At 40.4% G+C, this 19559-nt stretch overlaps 1 protein-coding gene across 4 annotated transcripts in view; it reads right to left on the bottom strand.

Moving 5' to 3' along the window:
* AGBL1 (AGBL carboxypeptidase 1) overlaps window positions 1-19559 on the bottom strand; it is a 938649-nt gene that overhangs the window by 446548 nt on the left and 472542 nt on the right. For all 4 annotated transcript variants that reach the window (XM_053223586.1, XM_053223587.1, XM_053223588.1 and 1 more), the window contains one exon: window positions 13181-13361. In XM_053223586.1, the coding sequence (XP_053079561.1) occupies window positions 13181-13361 (181 nt within the window). The remainder of the gene's footprint in view (window positions 1-13180; window positions 13362-19559) is intronic.

Consider the following 19559-nt stretch of genomic DNA (forward strand, 5'->3'; position numbering starts at 1 on the left):
TGGGTGGTTATGGGGAAGATTGTCTACAGTCAGAGGGAAGCATGCCAAGGAATTCTTTGCAATTCCCAAGCTTTGATGATAATACAACTTAACGTAATAAATGCTGCTGTTCCCAACATAGGGCTGCTGCCAAGGAAAGTTCTCAAGGGATTCTTCAGGCCAGAATTCCCCTTTAAAGATCCAAGGTGTAAGTCAGCTAGGGGTGGGTGTATTCAAAAAGCAGTAACAACCCTCTCTAATTAGACACAGCCTCCTAAGGGAAGCATCAACAGAGCGGTGAGACTGGCACTAGTAAATTAAATTTTTAAAATCCTGTTGCAATCACTCCCCTGACATCCCCCCTTCCTTAGGCTCCACTCAGTTATTCTGTATTTATTGTAATTACTTTAGTAATAAGATTTGTTTTCTTGTTATTATATATATTACTGTGCAGAGTACAAAAAAAAATAATAGCCAAAAAGAGTTATGTTTCTTATTTATCTCCTTGGCCGTTATTGGGCCAGGGGGAGGGGGAGGGAGCAGGGAGAAGCTGTAAATAGAAAAGAAAGTGTTTCCTGCGGAGTGAAGATGTATAGGAGCATATTTGCAAGAAGGAAGCAGGGCAATGAAGGAATAAGGCTAATAATTCAAAAGGGCTAGGTGGCTCGGAGAGATAAATAACCAAGGAAAAGACAACCTGGAAGTCAGGCCAGGGAGGGTGGCTTCACATTAGCAAGGCTCATATGCTACCTTTGACTTTCCTGTTTGTAAATTCTGGCCTCCAGCCCAAGGGCCCAAAACGGGAGAACATGAGGCCCCAGGCAAATCCTCAGTGCCAGCCTGACAGGTGCAATTCCTTCTGGTTCCTGATGGGGTGCACTTTCCTGGGAATAGGGAGGGGGTGGTGCTCCCAGGGAGGGGTGGACCACAGGGCTGTGATACTCAGGCTGGGTACACAGGGCAGGCAGTCCCCAGGCTGAGAAGACCGGTCCCCCCAACCACAGACACTGCTCGTGACAAACACCCTGAAACACTATGGGAGATGGTCCTGACTTCTAAAAGGCAAGAAGCCAGGCTTTTGTCCATTCCAATGGGAAAACTAAATCTATTTTAAGAGTAGGAATGAGGAGGGAAAAAGGCATTGGCTGAATTCTTCCAGTTCTAAGCTTTCTCTACTGCTATATATTTTATACAATTTACTCAATTCTACATCCTCTCCATAATTTTAAAAATTACAAGGACAAGCAAAGTTTTAGTTTTGTGTGTGTGTACACATATATAATTTAATATATATTACATGGTAAAATATATGTGTATATTATATATGGAAATATTCGACATACTATATATTATGATATATAAAATTACATAATTACATTATTTATAAAATGAAGGAGTCTCTTTCACTTTTTTCACATTGGACCTTGTCCCTCCCTCTACAGTGTTTCTATCTCACTGCAACCTTACCTTGGATCTCTTTGAAGAACTGAGAGATGAAAGCTATGAGATCATTAAGCTTGCTTGTCTCTGCTATTGAGAAGAGCTTTGCATGGCCCACCATTGAAATTCAGGCATTAGGACACAATCAGAGGAGTCTTTACTTTTATACTTTCAGACAGTGCTTAACAGTTTGAAAGTACTACAGTATTTGATCATGACACTAATCAAGTGAGGTGCCATGGCTGGGCTTAGTAGCCTCTTAATAAGTTGAAGAAACAGGAGTGGAGAGGTTAAGTGATTTGTCCAAAGCCACATGGCTGAAAAGAAACGAATTTTGACCAGAGCCTGTGCCTTCTGATTGCCCAGTGGGGATTCCTTATATGGAATCACAATCACAATCATCCCAGATGAAAAAAAAAAAAAAAAAAAAAAAAAAGTCATCAAAATAAGGAAAAGCACAAACTATTTCCTTTGCGAAAGGCAGTGAGATCAGGCTCTCCCTCTTCCCCGGTGAAAGCAGAGCGCCCCGAGAGTAAATGGCAAAAGAAAAAGCACCCTCAGTATTGGCATGGCTTCTTAGGGCTGTGCTTCCCATTCTTCAGATATAGACTCTCATATATTTCAGGGAGCCATGCAACATACATCACTAAACACATGGTAGATGCAATGGGAATTGAGAAATAACACATCCATATTATACCCAAGGGTTTGCTTTATAAAGACTTCTAAGTGTAGGTTGAAAGAAAGTGTTAGGCAAGGGGATGGTGAGAAAAGAGATGTCTGAAAGCGAAATTGAGAAGGAAGAATAGGGTTTCATCTACCTCCCTCCCTGCCTACATCCCTTCTGCCACTTGTTCCTCCTCCAGGGCAGGAAAGGAGAAGCAGCAGGATACAGAGATGAGAAGCTGCCTAGCCAATGAGGGAGCAAAGCATTTAACAAACAAGCACATTTCCCCAAGAGCCTCAGCCCGAACTTGATCAATGATTCTGCAACATTGAATCATTTTTAATTTAATGCTTCTGGGAAGTGGGGGGGGGGCGGGGGTGGAAACCCATCAACTACAGGCACAGTTGGCAAGAGCTGGGTATTAGCATTTGGCAGCATTTATTATTGCTGTTTATGATGGCATAAATTAGGTTTATGCTGATATAATTAATAACCCTAAATTTAGGAATAATAAATAGTAATATTTGTTCAGAACTGCGATGTCTGAGCAAGGCAAATGGAGTACTCAAGCTCCTGACTCCTTCTCTGTGCTTACGAATGGGTGTGAGCAAGGAGGCCCCTGAGAAACTCTCCCACAACTCCCTGCCCCTAGGACTATGCATCATTTAAAACTATGCAAATGACTTAGCAGCAGGACCTTAAGAGTTCCCAGAGCAAATAATTTTTATTTTGATCTCTATGAATACGTTCATCTGCAAGATTGAGTATGCCACATTTCTCCATAGAACCAGGACCCTCGATGTTGTCTTAGCCCACACTGTTGCTACAAGGCACATACAGAGGTTTGGACAGCCATGCTAAATACCATTTTCTTCATGGATCCCTCTACTTCCTTCCACATCGTAGGAAAATCTTGGATGTTCCACAAAATCCCTGTAGACCATGATTTCAGAATTACTGACAGACATTTGGAAGGCAAGAATTCAAGGGGAAAAAAAAAAGTTATTTCTGCATCTTTCAAAAAAATTTAAGTGTGTATCTGCCTTTCACTTTATAAAGTTGTAGAAAACAATTTGTGAGATTAAAATATTCCTATAAATGTTCCCTTTCTGTATGTATGAGAATATCTTAGCATCTGAGATGGACTGAGACCTTTTCTTCCAGTGAAGGCAAGAGGTAAACGGAGAAAATTATAGTTCCTCAGACCAAATAATCCCTTCTGGATCGCAGTAACATTTCCCCCCATTTTCAAATATAAGGAAGGCAAGTAAAGCAAAGAGAAAGAGATTAAATACCCTTTGCCCATGTCTCCCCAAAGATCCTTAACACGGAGACACACAAACAGAGTAGAATCAGATCCAGACTGACCTTGCCATCCAAATAGCCAACCTCTGTTCCATGTCCCAAATATTTTATTTGTCCTAAAAACAAATAGAACAAAAATATCCATCCACTGATAACTCTGATCTGTTCCAAACAGTAAAAACTGGCAAAAGTAGTCTAAATTTTAAAAGTACATGACTTCAACTTTATGTTCCTTGTAGCTCCCAGGAAGGGCCATTGAGCCCCAAGGTAAGAGAATGGCTGACCGCTCTAGGCTAAGCTTTACTTGCTAAGAAATATGATCTCTGGCTCACAAACATTCCACAGGGAGATTCCACAGCAGGAACTTTGGATTCCCCTGGCCTCGCTGGAGGAAGAACTTGGAGCTGAAACTCTGGAATAAGTGTTTTAAAGGGGAGTATTGCTCTCACATCATTTCATGGCATTTCGTCATGACCATCAGTATCATTGGTGCATCCCACATGGATTCCATCACTCAGCATCCCAGAAGCCACACAGCATGGAGAATTTTCTCCTGATAGGCTCTCCAGCTTGTGGTCATCTAAGCCTTCAGAGAGGGGGACACAGTGCCTTGCTGAGGAAAATGGAGACCTACTGAGAGGGTGCCCATGTGACAGTTAGTCTCCCTCTGCCTTTACTGGTCCCTCTTGCTTTTCCCTGTCCCTCTTTCTACCCTCTACAGAGGATCCCTGGTCTACTGCCTTTGCCTTGCAGGAAATACTACAGAGCTCACATCCATAGACACACTGAAAATCGGTGCTTCAGAAGCCAAACATGGACAGTGGGTCGACAGAAGACCCACAGGACCCAACAGGGGCTCTGAGGGCATAAATCCTGCCAGCTTGGAAGGATCCAGAGGACCCATACTTATTAAACCCTAACCTGTCGGAGACCTGCCAAGACAATACGCCAGGGTCCTGATGTGTCCTCAGCTGTTTGTCCAAGACGGTAGATGATGACTAAGACAGAGAGGAAAAGGAGAAGACCAAGTAATTACAATGCCCACAGGTTCAACAAGAACCACCCCTCACATGGGTAGAATACAAATTATCCCTTGCCATCTAACATAATAAAACATTATTGGTGGGATACCAATACTTAAGTACTAATATTTAACTAAATATGGATCCAACAGTTAATTTCTAACAGAATTGGCTTAAAGCCTTTTATAATCCTTGCTCTGGTCTAGAATTATCTATGTGGAGGTCTACACCTTAAAATACTTTAGAAAGGTCAGATGCACCCGGGATTAGACTTAACACATATCTATTAGGCACTAACCACTTCCCAGACTCTGTGATAAAAACATTCAAGAAGAGAGTCACCAAAATAACTGCCTGGAAGCCTTAACATAAGTGGAGCTCACAGCCAAGTGAAAAGAAGATGAACTTTGCAACCAGGCCCATCAGAGTTTAACCCCTGACTCTGAAACATCAGTTATGTGGTTGACCTCGTGCATGCCATCCAATCTTTAGCTTCTGTGGGTTTTTTCATCTGTAAAATGGGAGTAAGATTTGTTTCATAAGTATAAAAAATCAAAATTAAAATCATACTTTTCTCCTATAAGATTGGCAAAAAATTAAAAAGATTGATAAAATGCAGTGTTGACAATGGTATGGGGACAGGTACTTTCACCCACCGGTGGTGGGGATATATATTTGCACATTTTCTAAATAATCTGGCGGTAATATGTATCAAATATGAAATATGCATAACATTCAACTCAACAGACTGCTTTGAGAACTTATCATAAGGAAACAGCCAGAGAAATTCACCAAGAGAATAATAAAAATATTTCCCTATTATTTATAATGGAGAATTGTTTAAATTCATTAAAAGCTCATCAGTACTATGACATTGCTAGTTTAAAAACTAATAACACCCAGAGCTCCTGGGTGGCTCAGTTGGTTAAGTGCCTGACTTTCGCTTAGGTCATGAACTCGCTACTGGTCTGTGAGTTCGAGCCCCATGTCGGGCTTTGTGCTGACAGCTCGGAACCTGAAGCCTTCTTCAGATTCTCTGTCTCCCTCTCTCTTTGCCCCTCCCTTGCTCATACTCTGTCTCTGTCTCTCAAAAATAAATAAACATTTAAAAATTATTTTAAAAAACTAATAACGCTGCTTGTATTTTTTTCTATAGCAAGATGTTTTTAGCTTATAAACTATATTATAAAATATACGATTTTACTTAAGTTTATATATGTGTGTGTGTGTGTGTTATTAGGCATATATAATATATAATATATAATTATATATAATTAAAAAGAGATAGTTGATATACTTGAAGCTGTCAAGTTACAAACGGCTAATGAATCTTCTCCAAGTTGACAATAGCGTTGATGTCTGGGAAGCCTGATTTGGGAAGCGCCCCATGTTGGAAAATTCCAGAAATGCTATGTAATTACCAGAGATGATCATGTGAACAATGTTCCTTGAAGTAATGCAATGCAATAGCCTTGAATTTGGGTGCTTTTTAATTTCTTCTTTCAGCTTCTTCTCAACACTGGAATTTTCTACAATAATGATACATCATTTCTTTTTCTGGCATCAGAAACCATAAAAGAAACAATTCTACTTTTTGAAAACAAAGAAGTCACATGTATACAGGAATGAGCCTGATGCTGGTCCCTGTCTAGAACTCAGCTAATGGATGCTTTGTGCTTGCTTGCTTTCTTTTTTTTTTAAAGGCGAGGTGGCACTCTCAACTTTTTTTTTCAATGTTTATTTTTGAGAGGGAGGGAGGGAGGGAGAGGGAGAGGGGGAGGGGGGGGGAGGGAGAGGGAGAGGGAAAGGGGGAGGGGGAGGGAGAGTACACAGGCGAGGGGCAGAGAGGGAGATAGAGGATCTGAAGTGGGTTCTGCAATGACAGCACAGTGCCCAACACAGGGCTAAAACCCACAAACTGTGAGATCATGACCTGAGCCGAAGCAGGATGCTCAACCAACTGAGCCACCCAGGTGTCCCCGTTCTTGCTTTTCACCAACCATCTCTGAGCTCTCTGCCCTGTCACACTGCAGCTAAAGTGCAAATTACAATGCTCAGACTCCCTTGCCAGTTGGCCTCCTGGTAGGTTCTGCCAACAGGAGGTACTCCAGGGAGAGAGGAAGGCAGGGAGAAGAAGAAAAGGACACCCCCTGCCCCTGCTTTCCAGTTCCAGTTAATAAGACTACAGCAGCAGCGGGCAGCTGGTTCAAGCTCTGCATCCCAGGCTGGAAGGTACCAGCATCACTGTCCTCTTGCAGGTGACAGCGGTGGGCAGATACGTCCCCTTGGCATTCAGACACAGGTCACTCTACCCTCTTCCACCCTCTCAGCTGTCCCTTCTGGGCCACTGAAGCCCTTGCCAGGTCAGACCCCTTCTCAGAGTTCCAAACACCAGCCTCGTAGAGCCCTCCAGCTGCCGGGTTCCGGTCACTCCACCTCTTCCCCCTGCTCCCACCCCCTTGCAGGTGGTCCCTTACCCTGCAGTTATTAATCTCTTGGCTTCTTTTGTATCCCTTTTTGAAATTTTAGACTTCTGCCATCTGTTTTGAACCAAATCTCATCTTTTGAAACATCTAATATCTTGGCTGTACCATGGACCATTTTCATAATGAGAGAACAATAAAGCTATTTTACTTTTTGATGTCCCAGTTTTTCTGAGCATAACCCTGAAAACATATCTATTGTATTTATTATCTACTGTTCCCTTAGGAAGTTCTCTAAGTATGACTGCCTTTCATCCCATTCACCAGTCTTGGGCATAGATACTTTCTCTCAATCTCAATAGCATGGCTAAAACAAGAAGAAAGCCGTATTAACACTTTACTAAAGAATAAATGATATAACAGAAGATAACTACTTGCAGGGGTCCCTGGGTGGCTCAGTTGGTTAAGCGTCCAACTTTGGCTCAGGTCATGATCTCATGGTTTGTGGGTTCGAGACCCACCTCGGGCTCTGTGCTAACAGCTCAGAGCCTGGAGCCTGCTTCAGATTCTGTGTCTCCCTCTCTCTCTGCTCCTCCCCCATTCATGCTCTGTCTCTCTCTCTCTCTCTCTCAAAAATAAATAAGCATTAAAAAAATTTTTAAAAGAAGAAGATAACTACTTATAGAATATTTAAAATTGATTATTGGTAGAAGTGTTCTCATTCTCAAGTAGCCACTTAAGGGATTCCTTCTTCTGGCTTCCTCCAAATGGCAGATTTCATTTTTCCTCTGTGACCTCTGGTTAGACCACAGTTTCTCCAATTTCAAGCTCAGAGGAATTGTCTCTTCTCCTTAAAAGCCCATTTTCCAGACATCTTTTATTGTTCCATGACCTGCTTCTTTTCAGGATGCTTGACGATAGGAATAACCAATCCAGTCAATGATTACATTGCTGATACTCACAGGGAACTTTTATGGACAGTAGCACAATGGATCACAGTACAAATACTAAGTATGCATTAATCTGCCATGATCTCAAGACCCAGCAGACAAACCCCCCAGTTTACTTGTATGATCGCGTGCAGGTGGGTTGTCAGCCCAAGCAGTATCTGATGTGGAACTTCTCACCAGTCTGTTGTCTGGGATTCAGTGAGTATTTCCCATTCTTACTTGTGCAAATGGAAGCAAATAATAAAATTACATACTTACTATGGCCCATTTTTTTCAAATATAACTGATCTGCGAGATCCCAAAGCCTGAGAACTAACCACTACTAAATGTTACTATATTGAAGAGATTTGAAATGCATTAAAAGGTTAGAGTTGAGGCCATCTTAGAGGGAGCCCTGAGCATATCAAAACAGGAGGGAAGAGACATGGATCTGCCCACGCTGAAGTGAGCCCAGTGGAGATAATTATCAGTCCATTGTGATCATGAATAGTCAGCTGCATCAAAATATACCATAGAATGGGCATGGAAGCTCCACGACGAAAAGTATTCAAAATTAGCTGGGTGTTGCCTACCGCCAAAAGCTGGCAGCAACAAGAAAGGATATATTCTCCAATGGAGAAGGCTGGCAGGACAAGGTAATGTCGAGGTCAAAGACAGGCTGGAAATTCAGATCCCATGAAAGAAGACTGAGGATGAGCCAGTTCATTCATTCGGGGCCCAAATCACAGAAAGCTGCAAGGCTGTGTCTTGGTTTTTCCCCAGCACACCGGATATGAAGGTCCAAGTCAACAAGACTAATTTCGGAGACCACATGATTACAGTCAGCAGGGCTGAGGCTATACTTGCTTCTCCATCCAAGGCTGGGAAGAGCTGGTCGACCAAAATGAACATGGGCTACGGAGCTAGATAGAGTGGGTTCAAAGCCCAGCTGTGCCACAAGCTAGCCATATAACCTTGGGCACAGGTGTCTGTATACATACATGTACACAAACACCTCAGTGTTTCAGCTATCTAGACAATTTCTCATGCCATTTCTGCCTTGGATTAGCTTTTTAATATGGGATAACTCATTTTTTTTTTTTTTACTTCTACTTTCAGTTTCCTTAACATTTGAAGGACTGGGACCAAATAATATACATGAACCCTCCTAGCTAGAATATTTTAAGTTTTTCTTTGTTTGTTTTTTCATTCTAATGCCTTAAATCCCTACAGAAAAGTGGTATGGGACAGACAGAAGTTCTTGTCCTGTCTCTGTAACACCAGCTCCTCAAACTGCACCCAAGACTTCACTCCTGTGTACTCAAGTTTTCACATCTAGAAATTAGATAAGAAGACCTGCTTTTTGGGGTCATATTTACAATTACATAAGAAATCTATGTAAAAGAACAGGTTCTTTCTTGGCCCATAAAAGGTCTGAATGATTTTTTTCTTTAGGTAAAATCTGTGAGTTCTCTTATTGTAGTAAAATAAAGCCTTTACAACCCACAGTGGAGTAAAAGAATATTGGCACTAACTTTAAATGGTCCCAGATAGTTTAAATTGTCAAGATTTTTTATCTGATTTTTATAGTTTCATTTGTTTCCCCCAGAGCATTCAGCTATTACTTCTTAATACCTTGGTGTGTTTACTCATAGTATGCCCTCTGCTCTTTATTGTTGTTTGTTTCTGTTCCACAATGGCCTTGAAGAAGAAAATCAAGTTGGCAGAGTTGTATATATACTAAGAATCAATATACTCCGATTCTCCTGTGAATAAAATGCCGGGCTGTGTGTTGACTTTATAAAAATTATTTTGTCACTACATTCAACCCAACAACAAAAGTCCAACAATTGGGAACCATGCTAGATTTCTTCAACCCCTCACTTATATGCCATGCCAACCTATTAAGCAATCACCTTCCTTTCCCCATGTCACACTCTGATCAAGCCACCATTATCACTTCTGCCCTGACCCAATTTGTTGACCCCCTGGTCTTTTATCCCGTGTAGAAAAGAATGATGAGTCAATGATCTTCCTGAATTACTTAGAACTCAGCCCAATTCTATATAATCAACCAGGCCAGCAAGATGGTAGGTTGTTTCTTTTGGAAACCATCTTTATATTTTGTTTTTCTGTTACAGACATGTGTTGCTAAGAGATCTTTGCCTTGGCAAGACCCACAGTATCTTTGCTGGAAAACCCGGGCTTTGTCTCTCTGACCACTGTTATCAAAACCTCTCAGCCATCCTCAGAGGCTCCATTACCATTGCCACAAAAGGAAACTACTCTATTTCTACACATTCTTGCATTTTCCATGGGGGCCCATGATTATTTGTGAAAGAAGAGTACAATGCAGTAAGTTAAGTACCAAACTCGGATTTAGGCTCTCTAATCTTTATGCAAAGATGGTTTCTTTGCTGTTCAGACCACACACAGTTCAGTTCAGTTACCTTTAAGAAATCTTTTAGTTAAAACGCATCCCGAGAAAACTGTTGAAGATCGGTACATCAGAAACAATATCACCTAAGCAACCTTTAGGTGAACTGCATTAAACTCAGAGAGGACTTCATATGGGGGTGTTAAGGTATGTAAAAGGGGGATTCAATATTACCCATGGGTATCCCAAGGTAATACCGTATAAAGTGTTTGAGGTTCACATGGCAAAGATCAAAGCACAGGAAAACACAAAACCACCTAGTGATGCACAGCAGAACGGACACACCCTGAAATGGAATGTCAATCACAGAGGAAGTTCAAGTAGAAGTTCAATGAACCATGTCTGGTAGGTTTTAAGAAGGCTTCATGAGCTGAGACCTTTCAGTGCTTTTACCGTGAGATGTTATGCCTCCATTGCAGTCTCAGGTCTTTGCTAGTGATGTGCTATGACCTGTGGATTTCCTGTCAGTAGAATAATGCTATGATTTCCAAGTCCCTTTCAGCCAAAATTGTTGGAGTGATCCAAGTGATCTATGACATGCCTTGAGCTCCATGATGAAAAGATGCCACGTTAAAAGAAAGGGTAATTTTAGTCATAATAAATAATGGTAATGGTGATGAATGGCGGTGTCACTGAGAAGTAGTTGGCCTGCCATGAGGGAGTCCAAAACAACCAGCTGCAAGACAAAAATGTGTCCAGGCCAGGAGGATGCTCTGTGACTGAGACCACATTAACCTTTCAACCAAAGACCTGGATCAAGCCCCTGATTTGGAGGTGTGAGCAGTTGAAATGGAAGAAACTACATTACTTATCCCTGAGTTTGAATACTGTCTCAGGCTTATGAGACATTTTCCCAGACAGATCGACAGGGAGCATGTTACCTTATTCTTCCAACAGAAGACAAAAGTGAGTAGGCCAGGAGAAGAGCCAGATTCCAACTAGGGTTATAACTCTAAAACCAGTACTCTTTCCATTCTCTACTAGTCCCCAGACAATTCAATGGAAAGAGAAACTTCAGAAAAGAGCCAACTTGGATGAGAACGTGCTGAAATGGGATCACGTCCCTCAAGATGGCTTGCATAGCTGTTTTCCATCCGTTTAGACTGAGTGAGCTTGCTAGTGAAATCCTGGGCCCCTCACACAGGGAGGAGTCACTCATTAATGTGCTAGACCTGTTCTCTGGGGCTAATGTAGCACGTGGCAGGAACCCACTGACTTCTGTTGGACCAGAAGAGAACAGTGCTCTAGAGTTTTGTCCAGCTTGAGATCTAAGAAGGCTAATTGCTAAGAGGCCTAATTAATGCTCTTGACTGGAAAGGCTTGGTGTCTTGCTCCTCACATGTACTTGAAGGCCAACTGGTCACCATAGGAAAAGAGGAAGGACCCTGCTCTCAGCCCATCAAAAACCTCCACCAAAAGCTAGGGAGTCTGGGAACTAAAAAACCAGGAAACTTGCTACGAACAAATGAATCACTTAACTTCTTTGCCTTTTTTTTTTTTTTTTTGTATCTATTAAAATTTTATTTTTAAAGTCTGTAGCTTTGACTTGCTTGCATTTTGGCATAGTTTAACATATTTTATCATTTGGAATGTATTCTGATCCTCTTTTATACTTTATCATCTTTTTATTTCTATTTTTTTAACTTACCAGTATTCTTTTTTGTGCTTATCCTTTGAAGCGAGTCTATTCTCAGCTGTTTAACATGTACTTCACTTTTTCCCTTAAAGAAATTAATTACTATTTTATCTTTCTTAAAACAGTCTCTTTACTTAGTTGAAGCCATTTTAACTTTATCTCTTTGAAATTTTTGTTTTCTTTTTTATATATTTTTAATAATTCTCATTTTATCTCATTTCGCCTTTTAATATTGCTCTATTTTCTCAGTTTTCTAAACTTTTGCTTTGCTTCTTCCCAACTGACATTTTTTTTTAAGTAGGCTTCACGTCCAACGCAGAGACCAACATGGGGTTCAAATTCACAACACTGAGATCAAGACCTGAGCAGATATCAAAAGTCAGATGCCCAGCCGACTGAGCCACCCAGGCACCCCCAATACTGACACTTAAATTAAAAGTTATTTTTTAATTTATAGCTTCTGCTATAGCATTTTACTAAAGCTATAGCTTTTAACTAAAAGGAAAATAATTTCTATTTATCTTATGTTCTGTTTTTCTCGAAGAATACCAATGTCCATTCCTATAGTAAAATGAATCCTCTGTGACCACAGGAAGAGTCTGTAGTCTCTTTCCCCAAGGGTTGAGAATTTGTGAATGTTAATCCTGCCGCCCCTATCCGCCAGCAGTGGGACCTTGGGGACGTGCTCTGGTATCTGGGCTTCAGCTCATAAACTCTGAAAATGCTGCTCCTTCCAAAAGACCTCATCAGACACTGGACTTCATCTTTCCTGTTAATGTGATCTGAAGGCATGCAGGAATGCCATGAGGAGCACCACTCCTTCCATCTGCTTATACAGCTACTTTCAACCACACAATCATCCCATTCAGATAAGGTGACACCCTTACTGGACCTGTATGTAGAATCCAGTACAATACAACTCAATAAAGATTCCTCTGTAGTAAATATTAGTAAATAAATGAAAGCACTGGTCTTAACTGTGAAGAAATCAGAATCTGAGTTTTGACTTTGCCACTGTTCTACCATGCGACCTGGGCAAATCACTTGATCACCATGCACACTAATTTTCTCCTTTAAAAAAAAAAAAAAAGATTGTTAGACGAGATTATTTCTTAGGACCCCTCTGGCATTAAGTGCCTATTAGTCTATGCCCTTCTATTCAAAGGAAACCGATAGGACATCAATGTGTGTGGGGAGTACGTTGTTATTTGTACCAACTAACAGAAGCCCAAGAGAATTTATTCCTGCCAGAGTATGTCCTCTCCAATCACACCCACTGAGAGACACAATGTGTTACAATGGTGACATACATGAGGACCCAGTTGAGCTGGGTGCGACATACTTGCCATTGATGACACCATCGGGATTGAGCATGGGGATGACCTTGAAAATGAAGTTTTCCCTCAGGAGTGTAGCCACAGGGTCACTGCTGACCAGGAACTCCAAGGCCCCCTTCATCACCCAGCTGGCATTGCTTTCTCCTGGGTGCACTCGGGCCGTGATCACCTGGCATGGACGCTGCCCTGCCGAAAAAGGAACACAAAAAAGTTAAACCTAAGTATGCTTTCTATTTCCAACAAGATAATCTCCCAGAGGCCGGAATTACACCTGACTGGCATGAAGTCCAGAATAGGCTGATTGTGTCCCATACATATCTGATCTACACTTATCCATTTTCCATCTGTCTCTCTAGTCTGCAAGACTCAAGAAAATACAAAGTTAAAGCTCAAGGCTGTTATCAAAAGCACAAGTATTTAGTGGCATGAAAAGAACACAAGAAGCAGATTTTATCAAGATCACCAAAGGAACAGTTAACTCTCTAGAATCCAACAGCGTGATGCTAGATGTCGCAGATCTGAAATTAAATCTTATCTTCATACTTATCAGTTATAAGACCTTGGGTGAATAATTTAACTTCTCATCTGTAAAATGGAGACAATGATACTGATCTTGTGTGGTTGTTATAAAAACAGAAAGATGTAAACATGGCACTTGGAATACCGTGCGCCATTCACTACACGTTAGTTTCTTCCACCTCAATTACGACGTCTGTGGGTACAAGGGTCCCTCTCATTCCCCAGTAGAAATGGGATTCAAAGATAGATCTTGTGCTGGGAAATTTTACGTCTGTAAGACACTCAACTCAAACTTTGAGAAATGTTTAACAAGAAGAAGCACCTGGAATTTCAATCATGGAATTACAATACTTTCCTTTCAGAAGGGAACAGGAAAAGACTCTCTGCCCAATCACAAGGAGCATATTGATCTGAAGAGACTGTATGGAGAATGCATTGATGAGAGAAAGAAGGGCTTGTCTTCCTTCCTTTGTTGATAGAATACATCTGGACCATTGTAATGTTGAGGTGTATTCTGGGACCACATCTTGGCTCAGATGAAAAGCGTATTTTGATTGGTTAATGGTGTCTGTCCACCACTGGGGAAGGAGGGGAGAAAGTGTGGCATCATACCAGAAATTCGCCATATCTGCTCTAACCCCTTGTCCGATTTTATGTGTGTATGTGCATGTTTCTGACTCTCCTTTCCTTTTGTACCCTCACCCAATTCCTGATTGCTTCTCAACCCACTTGGATGACAAGAACTAAGCATTGTCCAAGTATAAATACCCAGCTATTAAGCAGTCTAAAAGTTAAACTAGTCATTTCCTTCCATATCATTCAAATCACTGAGTTAAATATGGCTTTTCTACCCTTAAACAGTAGCCTTTTTGAGGGAACAGACTGTGTCTCCAATTCTGTACATTGAAAGCCAAAAATGAATAACACTCAATAACAGAGCTCAAGAACAGGAAATCATGAATTATATTACTATTATCATCAGTTAAGACAAAAACCACTATCTGTTGACAACCAGTGAGATCTAGGCTTGAGGAGCAGGGATCAGTACACTTTTATCAACCATGGTGGGAGCAGGTCACGTCAGCCCATTAAAGATCATTTATATATTGAGGATAATATTTGGTTGTTTTTCCCTAAGCAGGTGTCTTGAGCATATTCCAGGAAGTACAGGAGCCACAGAATATAAAAAATTAAATAAGATAAATTTAATAAATAAAAATAATAAAAAGTTTTAATAGTCCTTGCTACATAAGAGGCCATAGCCTTTGCCAGTAGTGACAAACACGGGCAAATAATGAATGGTAAAGTGTGCTAATGAAAGTGTACATAAGGTACCAAAAACAGATCTGACAGAGAGGGAAGGATGTTTCCAGAGCTGTGATGCTATTTGAGCTGAGTCTTGCAGAATGAGTATCACCCTACAGGACAGAAGGTAAGAAAGCATTTTCTAAGCAAAGAAAAAGATACATGCAAAGAACACAGAAAAGCAAAAATTAGGACATTTAAGAATAAAGGAAACAAGTGGCTGAAACAAAGGATTGAGGATGGTAACACATGGATTTAGAAAAGTAGGCTGGGGTCAAACTAGTAAGGTCTTCCTAATATATTTAGGGATTTAGACTTTATTCTGTAGATCAGAAGTTCTCAACCATGGAGTCAGCGTCTCATTGGTATGCTCTGGTCAGTGATGGGGTCTACTGAAGAATCAATACTTAGTGATAAATGTGTAAATGTTTGCTTGTGATTTTTTTATATATAATATATATGCATACATATACTATACACCTGGCACAAACTGCTGGTTGTCTGTCCCATAGCCTTTCTCCCCTTCTTTCTGACTACCAGACCCAATTCTGGGGGTGAAAGGATGTGCCTAGATTCAATGAAAGGATGTGCCTTTCAAACACCAAACCTTTTGGATCCTCTTGTAGGGAAGGGTGGCCATGTGACAGAATCATGGCCCATGAGATGTAAATGGTAATGGGGGTAAATCTTTCTGAAAATCTGACTGAAAGGGACAGTTTCACTTGGCAAATCTGTCTTAGTCTTTGTCTCATTTCCCTGATCTTCTTCTTCCTCTTGCATTAAACATAGATGTGATACTTTCCGGTGGGAAAGTCCACTTGAGAACCAAAGTCACATGCTTTGTGACCATAAACACAGAAAGATCCTGGGTTCTTGAAAAATTCCTTAAGTAGCTACGCTACACCACCATGAGCTTCTTCACTGCTTCTGGATATTTTGATATGTATGTTCCAGGAAGGAACATGTGAGAACCACTACTTTAAGAAGCAGAGAGTCCATGATGATTTTCAGCAGGAAAAAGACATACAGAAGGCTGTGCTTTATGAAATCATTCTGACGTTATTGTGGACCATACATTTGTTGAGTCAATAACAGAATGGTCTGTTGAAGTAAAGAACAACTTTTAGAGCTGTAATTTCCAGAGTTCAAATTCCAGCCCCACCATTGTCTACAAAATGAGTTATGGAAGTTTCTGATGAAATTGAGTATTGGATGGGGTGTCCTGCAGCTAAGACGAATGATTTGCTAACTGGAGCTTCCTAAATAAGCATATTGAGAGGGGGAAAGAGATATACAGTTAGCTAGCTGAGCAGAGCTGAACCTAACTGAAGGCCAACTGGCCCCCTATATCATTTGCTCGCAATCACATCTCACTCTTTCCAAAGCAAGTCGTATTGGCACTCCAATAAAAAGCTTATTGAGAAAGAGCCTTGATGAATTCGTACCCAATCAGCAGCCTATTTTCAGTTCTATAATTCCATATCACTCTTTTTGTGGTTTTTGAACTAAGTTCATTTACAGCATATTGAACAACAATACTAAATGCTCCCAGCCCTGCAAGAAGAAATAAAAAATAGCTTAAGCTCTTGTAAATTTCCAATACCAACCGAACACCCTCACTGTCTGTCCCAGTTGTCTTCCATTGCCTGATACCCAGTACAATTCAGTGCATTAGTCAATAAACCAAATGCAGCCCTTGAAAAGAGATGTCCACAACGTCCCTTTCCTCTGGAGAGTCAGGTGGATAATCTGCTATATTGTAATACACCACAAGACCCACAGGCTGTTCTGAGCATCCTGGGGAAAGAAGAAGAAAATGGGGAAAACAGTGGGTTCCTATTAAGACATAAGCAGCATTTTAGCCATTCCTAGTTGATTTTTCTCTCTTCCCCTCTGTGATTTAAGGCAATTTTATAGCTGTATTGGTGAGTTAAACTTATGAGACCATTGAGTTGCAGCAGCAAATGGTGCTCCAGAGAACTCATAACAGACAACAGCTGTAAATAGTATGTGACACGCATACCATGTGTTTTTTCTTGTTATTGACAATTTCAGTTTTAAAAATTCATTTCTGCTTCGGGTAGGGCAATGAGTATCAGGTATCTGCATTTTTTTTCTCTGCAATTTATAAAATCTATTCTGGAGGTCACCAAAATCTATGGGGGAGTCATGGTTTGGCAATATGCTAATTCTTAAAGCTTGGTATTGAATTTATGTCAGTGGTAATAACATCTGTGAAAAGAGGTTAGAAACAAGTAAAGGATTATATAATGTCTAAGAGATATCAGGCTCACGGCCAGTGAAAACCTGAGTAAGAAGTGAAAACACGTGATGACAAACATGTGCACCCAACTCTATAACATCCACCCAGTTGTTCCTTTTTTTACTTTCAACAATATGTATTAAACTCCTACTGGAACTCTGCAAGGTTCTGGAGATTCCAAGAGAAATAGTGGTTTTTGCCCTCAGGGAACTGATAATAGTCTGGTGGGAAAGACAGGCACACAAATAATTATGATCCAGTGTGATCAGGGACATTTGTCAAGACATTTTCAAAGCACAGCAGATGCTCATTACATTATTTATAATAATATGATCAGCTGGAAATGACTTAAACGTGCACCCACAGAAAATAAGTTAAGGAAAGAAAACATAAAACAGAATACTATGCAACCTTTAAAATGGCACACAGATCTCTTTCTGTGGACATTAGAAGGTATCTGTGACATAATGATAAGTGACAAATATAAAACCCAAGTAAGAGTTTCATCATAGTCGATCCCATTTATGTGTAGTTATAATATTTACTTAAGGTTATCTATCTATACATAGGACACATCTGTGGGTGGAGGTCATCTTGGTAATTTTTATGTCTGGTATGTCCCTACATAGAATGTTCTCCTCTTCAGAGAATATTAATCATATCTCAATTTTCACAAAGGCAAAATATTTGCAAATAGTAAAGAGAGGAGAAATAGGAAAGAAATGGATTTTCACAGAAGAGGTAATATTGGATCTGGTTTGTCCAGGTTGAGTAAGAGTTTGCCAGATGAAGAAAATAAAGGAAGAAAGTCATACAAAAAGGCTAAGTAGATGCATTTGCAAAATAACAAGGTCACAGAACACGTAATGCCTGAAGAAGAGCAAAGTGATGGGATGTGGCTGAAGTGCGAGCTACGAACAAGGTAAAATGGGAGTGAAGCCACAAAGCTGTTTGCACCTGTGTCTGCAGACCCATGGAACCAATGCTAATGAGATTGGAAACAATCTTGCAAGTTGTGGAAGCCGGTGTACACAATCCTCAGGCAAGAGTATGATGGGACAGGAGTTCTCAATGGAGCTGAAGACGCAGATCCTGGGGTTAAGTGGTGGGAGAAATGGCCAAAATAGTAGATTGTGATTTCCAAAGTCAACTACCTTGACCTTCACTCTGGAAGGGGGTGAGGAAGGAGGCAAGGAAACAGACATGGGAAAAAATGTCAATGACAGAAGATTCCTACAAAAGAGAAAATCTGAAAATAGGCATGGTGGAAAATTATTATACATTATAGAAAAGACTAACGTTTCCCACCAATGGTGGCATACCATGTACATTTTCTGCACTGTGTGTTCCATCTCTTTTTTAATTAGCTTTATTTACAGTATAATACAACTTCAATAAATTTCACCAATTTCAATTTTACAATTCAGTGAATTTTGACAAATACATTCAGTGTTGTAAAACCACTATCATCATAATATGGAGCATTATTACTGTCACAAAAATCCCCCTCATTCTCTTCTGCAGGCAGTTCCCTCACCCATCCCTAGCCTCTGGCAACCACTGATCTACTTTCTGTCTCAATAGTGTTTGTCTGCTCCGGAGTTCCATCAGAATTGATTCATATGACTTACAGCCTTTCTGTGTGGCTTCTTTCGCTTAGCATTAATGCTTTTTGAAGAGCCATCCACGTTGTTGCATGCACATGCATCAATAATCTGTTCCTTTTAGCCAGGGATTTACATTCCAGTGTGCCACAAAGCAATGGATATGCCACCATTGGTTTATCATATTATGAATAAAGCCGTTATAATCACATGTTTTTCTTTGGAGTGAATACCTAGCTATAGAATTGTGCATATTATGGTAAGGTTAACATTATAGTAAGTTACTAGAAGGTGCTGTCAAATTGTTTCCCGAAGAGTCTCTACCATTCTGCATGTTCACTGGCAATGTTTGAGAGTTCCAATGGATCCACATACTGATCAACTCTTAATATTGTCAGGCTTTTTAATTTTAGCCATTCTAATGGGGAGGTACTAGTGTCTAATTGTTGTTTCAATTTGCATTTCCCTGATGACTAGTGATGTTGGAAACTTCTAGTGGTATTTTGTTTTTTTTTTAGCTATTTCCATACCTTCTTAAGTAAAGTGCCTGTTCAAACATTTTGCCCATTTTACAATCAGGTTGTTTGTCTTATTACAGTTTGAAGGGTTCTTCATATATTCTAAATGCAATCCTTTGGCAGACATGTTCAGTAAATTCTCCTCCAAGTCTTTGCTTAGCCTTTCATTTTCTGG

This window comes from Acinonyx jubatus, chromosome B3 (genome assembly GCF_027475565.1).
Source record: "Acinonyx jubatus isolate Ajub_Pintada_27869175 chromosome B3, VMU_Ajub_asm_v1.0, whole genome shotgun sequence".
Taxonomy (NCBI): domain Eukaryota; kingdom Metazoa; phylum Chordata; class Mammalia; order Carnivora; family Felidae; genus Acinonyx; species Acinonyx jubatus.